The sequence below is a fragment of the Diabrotica virgifera genome, chromosome 5, assembly GCF_917563875.1.
Source record: "Diabrotica virgifera virgifera chromosome 5, PGI_DIABVI_V3a".
NCBI classification, from domain to species: Eukaryota; Metazoa; Arthropoda; class Insecta; order Coleoptera; family Chrysomelidae; genus Diabrotica; species Diabrotica virgifera.
In genome coordinates this window covers 137,135,794-137,148,417 of record NC_065447.1, presented here as the reverse complement: position 1 = coordinate 137,148,417, position 12,624 = coordinate 137,135,794, and the positions used below count along the sequence as shown (strand labels likewise).

Below are 12,624 nucleotides of genomic sequence, written 5' to 3'. Positions count from 1 at the left end.
CATAATTTTTTAAAGTTAGGAGAAAAAACAACGCTTCCATTCACCCCAGTATAATGGCATCTAAGTAAAAAAATTTTGCTACCGGAATAATTACAAACGACATCAATACATGTACCTACAAACTAATGCAAGAATCTTGAAAATCGGAGTACAAATAATAAAATTATAGATTGTCAAGCTTAATCAAAAATTTTGGGTGGCGGAATTTTGTGCCGGTGAGTGTAGAAAAAGATATAAACTAAAGACGGGGATCAAAGCAACGTGAAATAACGTTGTTTTCCTCAAAATTTGTGGCTTACGATCCGTGGGATCCGACAGAAACACCAATTTATGGTCGACGCGGGCTGTCCCATTATTTGTCGGTAAATCAACAAGGTTTAAAGGAAGCCAGAAGCTGAGACACAATAGGTACTTACCCCTCCAACCAATTTTAGCAGTATTGCTGGTTTAATCTTCTGATGTTTTCTTCAAAGATTTGATTCCTTTATAAATCTATGATTAAGATTTATTGGCGCCCTATGGTTCTATAGTTCCTAGAATTCAGGATTTCATGTTTCGCTGTGTCAAAGTATCAAACTGTTAGCTAATTGTTACCTATCTGTCATTTATATATCTTATATATTTTATATATCTGATATTTCTCCACTAGTCATCCCCCTAATAACGCTTCAAACTCTGAGCAACGAGGTCTTCGAATTTTTTTGGTATACGATCGGAATATTACCATCTTAAGTTACAAGGATATAATTATAGTTCTGATCTCCTTTGTTTGCCTCTATGACTTTTCTGCTTTCTAATCATTATAGACTTCGGTGCTATATTCAGACAAATGGCAGCCATTTTGAATATTTTTTTTTGTAGTTTTTAGATCATTAAATCAATAATAAATTGTGTAAATTTTTTTTCAAATCAACCAGTAGTTTATATTGTTTCAGTTAAATATCTTGTATCAATTTTTATGGCAAGACTAGGTATTTTAATTCAGTAAAACAGTAAAATGAACTTAAAAATACAATGAAAACCCTCAATATAGGTTATAGCAAATTTATTAACTATTAAAATAGGAAAAATAATATGATTGTTGAGCCGGTTAACTACAATGTTTTAAAAAAATTTGTGTATCTTTTGTATATTCTTGCTAAAATTTTTAGGAATTTAGATATAATTTTGACAACTTTGCGGATGGTTGTACTTTATGTTACATTTTACAAAAACATAAAGAAGCTATTCCAATATTTTTAATCAGTTAACATCTACTCAATAATATTTATTATTCAATAATTTTTATTTATTTTAACCAACGGACTTGATAAGCAGGTTTAACTAAGTGTACTCGGAACAAGTAATTGGACTTCGTAAGTCCTAGGTTTTCACCCAAAGTAATCTAAAGTAGAACTGGAAGTCGATATTTGAACCCTTCGTATAACTTTGCGTCGATTGATATACGCTTTTACTAATTTTGAGTAATTTTTAGTAAACTTTGTAGACTTAAACAGAAATTACTTCAAAACCGGAATTAAAGATTCAAACTCGACTTTTCAATACGCTTCGATTGATGTGTTACATTACATGTACCATTTCTGAGACTATAATATGGGACTTCCGGTTAGAACTTTTTAACCGGAAATTATATAAATACCAAAAGTATACATTTGTTCTCATCTTGCTTACTTTACTTTACTTTATCGTGTCCGGACATGTCATTTATAAAATTTCGGCCCAGTATTCGAGCCACAACAAAATTTCGGCCACAAATCTTCGAGGTTACACCAATAAGGACAGTTTCTGCATGTAAAAAGATGTTCCATATTCTGCGTTTCTCCACAGTCACAGTTCACATCATCTTGGTCTATTTTCCCCCATTTTACCATGTTTAATTTCACTGGAGCGACCCCCGTTCTTATCTTATTCATAGTTTTCCAAGTTTTAAAGTCTAAAGACTGGCCGGTCCACTGAACCTGAGGAAGAGGAAAATACTCAGGCGGTTGTATAGGGCATGCCGCTCGTCCGCAATCTGTTTAATTTTCTCTATGTGCTCTGCAACGCCTCTGCGTGTTGAGGGTTCTGCAAAACTCGCTGCTTTATATAAGCTTGAGAGTGGTGTTGGTTTCATGCACCCCGTTACTATCCTGCATGTTTCATTTAGCGCAGTATTGACTTGTTTAGCGTGGGTAGATCTGCCCCAAACTGGGCACGCATATTCAGCAGTTGAGAAACACAGTGCCTGTGCCGTTGTTCTTAAGACGCCAGGACATGCACCCCATTTACTTCCCGTTAGCTTTCTGAGTATGCTGTTCCTAGTTGTTACTTTCCCTCTCGTTTTTATGCAATTTTGTCTGTAGGTAAGGGACCGGTCCAGAGTTACTCCAAGCTATATAGGTTGGTCTGTGTGCTCTAGTATATTACCATTCCACACAATTTGGAGTCTTCGATTGGCTTCCTTTCGCGAAGGTGGAAGGCGCAGACTTGTGTTTTAGAGGGATTGGGTCTCAGGGAATTTTGCAGATAGTGCGAATGATATATCGCTTACACTATTTCGGTGACTTTAAAACAGTACTTCCGGTTGCAACTCTAAAACCGGAAGTCGGATGTCAAATTTCTCATTTTTAATACCATCCTTGGACTATAAGCTTTCATTTGACACCTCATTTGGCATTCTAGCTGATATATTGACGGATGAGTTGAGTTTATGGACAGTCACAATTAAACGTTTTCACATTTTTTCAAAATCGTTGAAAACAATAACAAACAAATAACGGTTTTAAATAAATAGGTTAATTATTAAAGGAAATAATTCACTGGAAATATTTCCTACATATCCAATGTAAATATCCGATCATTTACTTATTGTCCTTTAATATTATAATATGATGTGACAGATTATAAATATACTGGGAGTTAAAAAAATAATTAAGCCTAATTTAGCTAATAGTCCACTACAATATAATGGCATCATCATTTGAAGTAACTCTTCTCTCGATTCGGGCCATAGCAGTGTAGAAGAAACCGAAGTAGCAGATAAAATAAGAGAAAATGAAAGGGGGAAGGGAAACACTAATAAAATTCTGAAATACAAAAGTAAATCATAAAAGCAATATACACTATGGTTTGTTTTTAAACCAGGAGGAGTAATTCATTTTACCGCGCCGTAATGCTTGTTTGTAACCAACCGCAGGCAAGTTTACTCCACTGTTATGAAATTTTGACACTACTGACATTTCATTCAAGGTAAATTAAGTTATATGAGCGATTTTGTGTGTTCTCTGCATTATTCTTTTAATTTTTAGATTTTTAGTCTACTTTTATATAAAAAACAGTTGTTTTTAGAACTCTTTAGCGACATTGTAGTATATTTATGGATTACCGATGAAGGCCGATATGATCAACCCTAAAAGAAGATGTATTTGGTGACTTTTCTAGTAACTTTCTTGAGTGTGAATCTGTCTTTTTAGTTTACTCCTCCTGGTTTAAAAACAAACCATAATTACAAAAAGTATCGCATATTTTTTGAAACAGAAAAAAAGTATGTAAATAACGTTCTGCGGGGTTCGTGCATCTGGGAAATCAAGGAACTGGTTTTCTTTTGTATCATCCACTTTGTCTATACCTTCTTAAAGCACTTGAAACGCTCGATTGGTGGATTCCCATAACATCAGCAAGATATTGCTGCGATAGTGCATTTCCAATTAAAGCTACAATTTGGAGTGCTTGTTCTGACGTTACATTACTCATTAGATATTTGAAAGAACGCACCTTCTCATTGAAAACTCAAGCAGACGCAGACATAGTGCACAGATACAATTCTCGAACACAAATGTCCAAAATTAATATTCTGTTTTAACAACGTTTTGTTTACTGTTTTTTTTTTCTTAAAAACACGCTTTAACTTAAAATGTTATTGGTTTGTAGATACCTAAAGAAGACGATATATAAGACGAGTATTATAACATTTTGCTAAAAATAAAAAATTATTTTTAAATTTTTTTACCGTTTCAAAAATTATGCGATACTTTTTGTGATTAGTGTATCTTGGACCTATAAAGAATATGACTTTTCTTTGAAACCAAACCTCGGAAATATTTAACAATATCACCGGTTTATGTAAGGGGTAACTACTTTTAACATGACATCAAGTACATCTTCAAACCAACAAACATCATGCCAAAAAACTATTTTTTTTCTATATTTTGAGATCTTTAAATCATTATTCTAGAACTATTTGCTTGTGGCATCTTAGTTTAGTTGGGACTAATCTACTGCAGCTTCCAAAATGGAAATAATTTTCAATGTAAAATTTTAAAATTTGAAAACACTATGTGGTTATTTAGAAAAATAAATTTGTTTAATTTTAAAATTAGTACTTATTTTGAAAAGGACCACTCTCTGAAAGTATAGTGAAATAATTTCAACCAAACACGTATTAGATCACAAGCAATAGTTTTAACCACGTTTTAACACAATATGGTAAGAGCACATATATTATGTACTTCACATTCTAAGAAACAAGAAAAAATAAAAATTTGGAATTTGAAAATAACTGGCATGAGAACAAAAAACAGAAATTAAGGATAATTTAATCAAGACATATTTAAATGTATTAAATTATAAATAAATTATATATAAATGTAATAAATATATATATATATATATATATATATATATATATATATATATCATGTTTATTGTAAAGAGCGTCTAATACACAATCAACATGGATTTTCTCAGAATAAATCAACGGTAAGAAATTTAGTACTCTTTGACCAAAAAATATTAAACGCGTTGGAGAATAAAAGTCAGATGGATATTATTTATGCTGACTTCTCCAAGGCATTTGACAGAGTAGATCATAACATCTTATTAGGAAAATTAAATGCTTTTGGCTTCAGTCATCAATCCTTACAATGGTTCAATAGCTTTTTAAGAGACCGCACACAGCAGGTGAGAATATGTTGTTTTAATTCAAATATAATTCATGTGACATCAGGAGTACCCAAGGAGCTCACTGTTCACCTTTGTTATTTAATCTATTTGTGAACGATATATCAGAATGTTTTAGAACTTGCGATTTCCTGATGTTTGCAGATGATTTGAAATTATTTAAATCTGTAGATTCAAATGTTGATATAACATTAATACAAGAAGATTTAGAAGAATAATTTATTAAGAATAATATTTTGCATTTAAATGTTGCTAAATGCTGCTATATAAGCTTTTATAGAGGCAATAAAAAATATGATACTTCTTATACAATTAATGAAAATGAATTGTCTTATGTCAAAACAATAAAAGACTTCAAAGAGTCACATTTGATGAACAGTTGCGTTTTGTGCAACACATAAATAATGTAACAGTAAATGCATTAAAATCTTTGGGCTTTATCATTAGTAACTGTCTGAGACTATGTGTATGGGCTTTAAGAACCGTATATTATGCTTTCGTTGTATCTGAAGTGGAATATGCATCTATTGTATAGTCTCCACAATATCAAGCTCATTCTACTAGATTGGAGAGATTGCAGAATAAATTTTTGAGATATTGTGCATACAAATTAAACATACGCATTACTAATCATGATTATACCTATATTTTAAAAACACTCAACATGAATTTATTAAAAACTCGACGAGATAACTCTGATTTGGTATTTGTGTTTAAATTAATAAATGATTTAATTTGTTGTTCTGAACTTCTCCAATCTATTAATTTATATGTTCCCTCCAGAAGTCTCAGACATGTTGATTTGTCTTATATACCTTTTCATCGAACAAACTATGGTATGCATTCGCTCATTGAGCGAACACTAAAAAATTATAAACGAGAATTACTTGGAAATATTTGGTGTCTCCTTGGCTGCTTTTAAGAATCGGATTAAAAGAGCTTGACAGGTACTTTTTTGTTTATTTTAATTGATTTGTGTAATAGATGTAATATGTGTAATGGATAACTATTAATATTTTGTTTTTGTTTAATATGTAATTAAGACTTGATTTTACTCTAGTTTATAAGAAATTACAGAGATTGATTTTATACTGTATGTTTTGTAATGGGGGTAATCCCGTATATAAATAAATAAATAAATAAATAAATAAATGCAGTTAACCCATTCGCTGCGGATTACTCGAAGACATTGTTCACTGGAGGTTGACAATATACAACGTAAGTGATGTGTCCGTCCCGATGGCATTGAAAGACGTCATCACCCCTTGACATAAGAACCGAATGAGGTCTTTCGACGTCATCAGCAGCGAATGGGTTAATTGAATTAGGGGTTTAATTTTAATTGTTGTACACATAAGTAATTATGTTATCCATTTGTTATACTCGAGAGAGGTACCTCTAGGAATAATTAAAACGATCGAAAACATCAACCAGAACCAGAACAACACAGTAAAAGTAAAAGTGGAAGATGAACTAACTGACCCAATTGAAGCCGGCAATGAGATAAGACAGGGGGATTCCTTGAGTCCTTTATTGTTCAACCTGATCATGGACGAAATAATAAAAAAGTAATACCTAGGCATCACACTATCTAGCTACGGAAGACTCAAAACAGAAGTGGAAGATCAAGTGAATAGAGCAAACAGAGCTGCAGGTTGCCTGAATGACACAATACGGAGAAATAAAAATATCGGAAAAGAAATGAAGTACAGAATTTACAAAACAGTCATCAGACCAATAATGACATACGCGGCAGAAACACGACCCGACACAGAGAGGATAAAAAGATTGCTCTAAACAGCGGAGATGAAAACCCTTCGAAAAATCGATGGTAAGACCTATGGGACAGAGCTAGAAGTACAGATATATGACGGAGATGCAAGGTGGATAACATTAATAACTGGGTAAGAAACAGAAGAATAGAATGGAATGATCACATAAGCCGAATGACAACTAATAGGGTAGTCAGGACAGCGAGAGACGGTTCCCCAATAGGAAGACAATCAGTGGGAAGACCACGAAAACGATGAAACGACAACTTACTAGAGGCACATTGTCATGTCTATACAAAAGTGTATAGACAAAAGTCTATAGTGCTAAGAAGAAGAAGATAAGTAATTATAATTAATATATCGAAAATAAACTATCTCCTTGTAAACATGTTCACATCTTACCAAGTTGTTGAAATATTTAAAACTTTTTAAATTTAAAACAGCAGTAAAGCAAGTGCAGAGACCAAATATTAAGGTTTTGTAAACATTTAGAAAATAGTAGTTTTTAGTGTATTATTTATAAAATTATTTAGAATATTATTGTAATCTTTTTAACCTTGTATTTTATTTCCTAATCACCAAGATTATTTGAAGTATAATAATATCAAAAGATAATTTAAAACATAAACTTAGCCCTTTGTAGATGCTAGTCCTGATCTTAGACTATCCTATAATAGTTCTTTGTCATATCTAGCATGCCCAACATCGTGCACATTATAACAGTGGTGTTTCTAATATTTTCATTTATCAAAAAATAATATTTTTCAAATATTATGTGCCACAATATTTATTTACAAATGCTTATTAATTACATTACACAATTTATATTTTGTAATACTAAAGAACATAGATTAAAAATTACAATAATATAAAGAATCTGATTAAATATTTTTCTTAAAATATAAATCAAATAATGTGTTACCCAAGTAGTGTATTGGCATAACTCATATAAACAGTTTTTTGTAGTAATTTTTCCAAGAAATGCCTTTTTTGGTACCTAGAAGTATAAAGATGTCAATCATAAAGTGCCAATGTTGCCAACTCTACAGCCATTTTAAATTGCATAAGACCTCATACATATGTGGATGGTGCAGGAAGTCACCCAACATAAGAATGCACAGAACACAGAAACACAGCAAAATATGCCTTACGTGAAAGAGAACACACTGCAAACTATAAAGGTTGTGGAGTCTACAAGGATTTGCTGAATGCAAGAAATAATTATCAATGCAGAAATCAGTCCAGCAGATTCGCTAGATAACTGAATAAAATATTGTCAACAGACTTAATCAATTAACTGTGTAAACTACTGTAAAGTGTTTAAACGAGAGTTGTCAGGACACAGCTTCCCTCTCATATGTAAATATTCAAATAATTTACTTATAGTTTCAAATGAAGCAGATTGTAAATTAATAGATTATAATAAAAAAAGTATAAAGAAAAAAACTACTTTTTGACTTATAAAAAAGATACAAATGTATTTCTCCAATCTATTAAAAACAATATCTTTGTGTGTCATGTAGGAGATGACGAAATATCATTTGAGTTTGCTATATGAGACATAGTTGGCATACTATAAACCAAACTCTCTGTAATTGTCAAAGACTAGCTGCTATTATATGGGGAATATCAACAATGACAAAACAATAAGTTAAGACTATTTGTAAAGACAATGAAGTCAACTTTACTAAGTAACAAGACATTTATTCAACACACACACACACACACACACTACACATTACTTTCTTGAACTAACAATAAACTATAATCTGATTTTGACTAGCTGAATGATTAATGTCTATGCCATCACAAAGGGGTAAGTTTGTTAGTTGAAATATGAAATAGACTCATATGTCTGACAATTTTTTATTAAGTCTGCGATTATAGGAATGATTGTATCAGTTATTAAAACAATATTTTTATACATTTATGGAGAGTTATGATGTCAACTATTGATGTATTTTATAACTATTATACTAATACACTCACTATAATATTAATAATAAATTTAATGGTTGGCAAAGTCATGTAAAACTATCTATTGATATATCTTCTAAAGATCTAAATATGAATCTTGCAATAAATTGGTTTACTGAATCAAATCACAAAATTCTTATTACAGTACAACCTACCATATCCGGACCTGTCATATCCGGACCTCCCCATATCCAGACGGTTCTGCGCCATCCGGATCTACCGAAATCTACCGAGAAAGGCAGTCTTGCTGTTGGACAACGCACTAAAAGAAGAACTAAAAGATGGCGAAATAATGCATTATAGAACCTATAAAACGTGTCTATCGACGAAAATTATTGATGGCGTTGATTACTGGAATGTATGAAGGAGAAAACGTTTCAGAGACTGTAAAAGAAGTAGTGGTCTTGATATCCAGATTTTTTCATATCTGGATCGGTCTGTCGCCACATTGATCCGGATATGACAGGTTTTACTGTACTTAATAAAATTAAAAATAAAAAACCTACTTCACTGATATTTATAATTTTTCAACCATACATCCCAATCACCAAGAAAATATCAAATTTAAAATAATTTGTTTAAGAGTAGGAAACATTAAGCCTATATATAAGAATATACATCAATATATCAATAATTTGCTGCATTTTCTGATCATTACAAAACAGAAATGATAAACTTTTTATTGTCTATCTATATTGTTACATGACAACAGATTATTTTTGAATATATTTCTTAGTGAATATTTTTATCGAATTAGCAAATATTATGTTTTCACAAATTTCTATGTAAGTATATACATTTTTTATATCTTAGCTTGGTGGGTATATCAATAAAAGAATATCGATATCTTAGTGTGAAAACCTCATCTCTCATTTTTTTTTTTCGAAAATGACATTTTGATGGTTTTAGTTTGAAATCCTTGTATCTCACGATTTACAACTGTTAGGAAAAATCCAAATACACTAGACTATTTTCTACAGCCGAAAAAAGAAACCATGTATATCAATTGCTCTCTTGATTTAGTGCGAATACCACGTATATTTATAACCAAGAATTTGGTACTTAATTTGGAGTGTTTGTTTGAGAGATTCGACTTGCAGAAATGTTTTTTGTGAGCAACAAAAGGTAGTCCGGCATATAGAAACATTTTATGAACCTTAAATCAAAAGACTTGTATTGTATCGACTATCGACCTAATATTTGGAGGTGTGCAATAAGCTATGAAAAATGAAAACCTCGTAAATAATTATAAACACAACTTCATTTGAGAGGAAAAACAAGTATATCAAGATATACGAGGTTATCATAGTTACTTGGGCAAAGGCTCTATATACTGCAAGGATATTTACGTGTTTTTCATAGTTAATATTTGTATTTCCAATTTAATAGCAATATTTAACGTAACGTAATTTTTGTTTTTAGGTTATATTATGCAGAAAATCAGTTTTTGCCTCTCCTGTAAAATTGTAATTTAATGAGATACGAGGTTTTCACACTAAGCCATCGATATGATGGGCAACATATAAAAAAAAAGAGTAACATTGAGGAAAACAATAATATCATAGAGACATTAAAGAAATTAGAGAAAAGTACTGATAAACTAATGATACACAATCAAGACACAACATTCAGAAAAGAGCATGTAAAATTCATCAACTCCACAGTATTTTACTTGCCAGTAAAGGAACACCTACATGAGATAAGGTTGTTTCATGGAAACTGCAGATCTGTGGCATTGATAATGAAACAATTAAACATATTTTGAATGACTACTATGCATTAGATCTTAGGCAGCAAATATTTGCATATTCTGAATCTGAGACAGATCATTGAAAAATCAAGGAAATTCAATGTAAGCACATATTATGTGTGTTCAACATTCTGCTTTGTCAGATAGGACAAAATGTGGAAATACCTGGAAGAAATTAACACTCCAAAACACCTAGTGGCATTAAACCCCATGTTAGTAAACCTCTACGTAGAAAATACAGCAAAAATGAGGGCGCATGGAGAATTGTTGGAGATGTTCAGCGTTCCAGACTTCTGGGAAGGGTATCATGAATAAATGGAAGTTTTATCATAAACCAATTGACTTCCAGAACAAAAATAGTTCACTTACATATAACGATTTTTACATTCAACAGTCTAGAAAGTTGTATTACCACATCACAAGTTTGAAGTTAGTAGATGGCAACTGTCTCATTAGAAATAATGTATCATTTGTTAATATGCAGATTATTATATTGATATTTTTATGCATACAGCCTAATAGACAAGTATCAATAAACCTTAGCCACCCCCTCTATTATCAATATATTTACAAATAAAAATGATTTATCAACATTTAATAATTTACCTCTTTGTCTTAAGTTAGTTTCAGTCTGCACAAAGCTCTCATAAAGAATGTTATAAATGTGACTAAAATTTGCTTCAAAAAATCCTTTGGCATCTGAGGTGTCAACATTTTCTAAAAATTAAATTTAGTATCTAATCAAAATATGCTTAAAAATAAATGAACCTACAATAATTAGCACCAGTTAAAAAAAGTGAAATATCTGAGAGAAAATGTGCAGAAGTGTAGATGAGCAGAAAATAGAGCAAAAGGTAGTCAAAATAATGGTATATGTAGGAACTACTTTGGGATATACTAATAAAAATTTTGAATATAGTGAATATCATTTATGAAAAATCCAAATATTATGCTTTAAAACTGTAACACGTTGACGGACAGTGAGTCAAATGTATAAGCAAGTGTGACACTATGTGTATTTTGCAAAGTATAATAGGGAAATTACTGAATAGTTATGTTTATGGAAACAATGAGTTTTTTTAACATCTTTTGCAAACATGTTGATGACGACCATGGATATTATGTTACATTTTTAATATGCATTTCTAGATGTAGGTAATGTGACATTTTTTTACACCGATTTTTTGTCACAACTTGTTATTTTTAAAATGTCGTCTATAGACGTTGTGTCATATTACATCAATGGAAATTAGACGTCTAAAGAGGTTCTGTCAGTCAACGTGTTAAAAGAAATTATCAACCAATTAAAATATGTGGGGAAGACAGATACCAACTGAATATAAAGAAACACAATAAAATGACTGACATAAAATAGATAAGTATGAATGGCGAGAACCAAAATGAAGAAGGGTACCAGAAGAGGAACAGAATAGGACACAAGGAAAGGAATGGTCAGAAAACACAAATGAAGACTAAACGTATGACAAAACAGTCAAATGCTTATTAAAATATGAAGGAGGAAACAGATTCACATAAAGTGTTAAATGACAATTTACCTAGAATAATTTTTAGATGTTTGATTCTCGTAGCAACATCTTTTTTGGGGTCTTGAAGTTTGGATGTAGACTTTTTAATATCAACAAGATTTCGCTTTGCAAACATTTCAAACGCTAGTATTATTACATCATGCTATGTAACTTATTTTGGCGTGTTTTTATCTTCACAATATATTTAGGGTAATTCTTTTTGTTTTTCTTTTACATTTTTTCAGAAAATTTTGCATTGACGTAAACATTTAAAACATCAAGTGTCACTGTCACTGTCAAGTGTCACCATTTATACTGTCACTGTCAATTTCTTCTGTTTGGTGTATTTTTTTGTACTATATTTATCCATAGAGGTATATATTAACATAGAGGGAGCCTACTTTCCGCGCTTGCTGACGACAAGATCTCAGGGACTGGTTTGCTGCATCTCCTTCTAACACATTGTATCGAGAATCTATAATGACATTCAGTGTGATTATAGGCACGGAAGAGGAGGACAACTGTAGCAGCTTTACTATGCGTAAGAGTGAAACAGCACTAATCCAAATAAAAAAGATGGTGTCGTCACTTCGCTCTGAATGACACTCTCTCTATGCTAACATTTAACTCTATGTATTTATCTAGGTACTAAATATGAAAG

At 31.4% G+C, this 12,624-nt stretch overlaps 1 protein-coding gene across 2 annotated transcripts in view; it reads right to left on the bottom strand.

Annotated features, from left to right (window-relative positions):
* The window catches only part of LOC114336116 (ral GTPase-activating protein subunit alpha-1), a 208,858-nt gene extending 196,608 nt beyond the window's left edge, over nt 1-12,250 (bottom strand). The window contains exons 1-2 of one of the 2 annotated variants that reach the window (XM_050650360.1): nt 11,994-12,250; nt 11,044-11,154 (exon numbers count right to left, since the gene is read on the bottom strand). In XM_050650360.1, coding sequence (XP_050506317.1) covers nt 11,044-11,154; nt 11,994-12,099 — 217 coding nt within the window. In that variant the 5' untranslated portion in view covers nt 12,100-12,250. The remainder of the gene's footprint in view (nt 1-11,043; nt 11,155-11,993) is intronic. The other variant, XM_050650361.1, reaches the window with a different exon arrangement.
* Nucleotides 12,251-12,624: the final 374 nt, after the last annotated feature.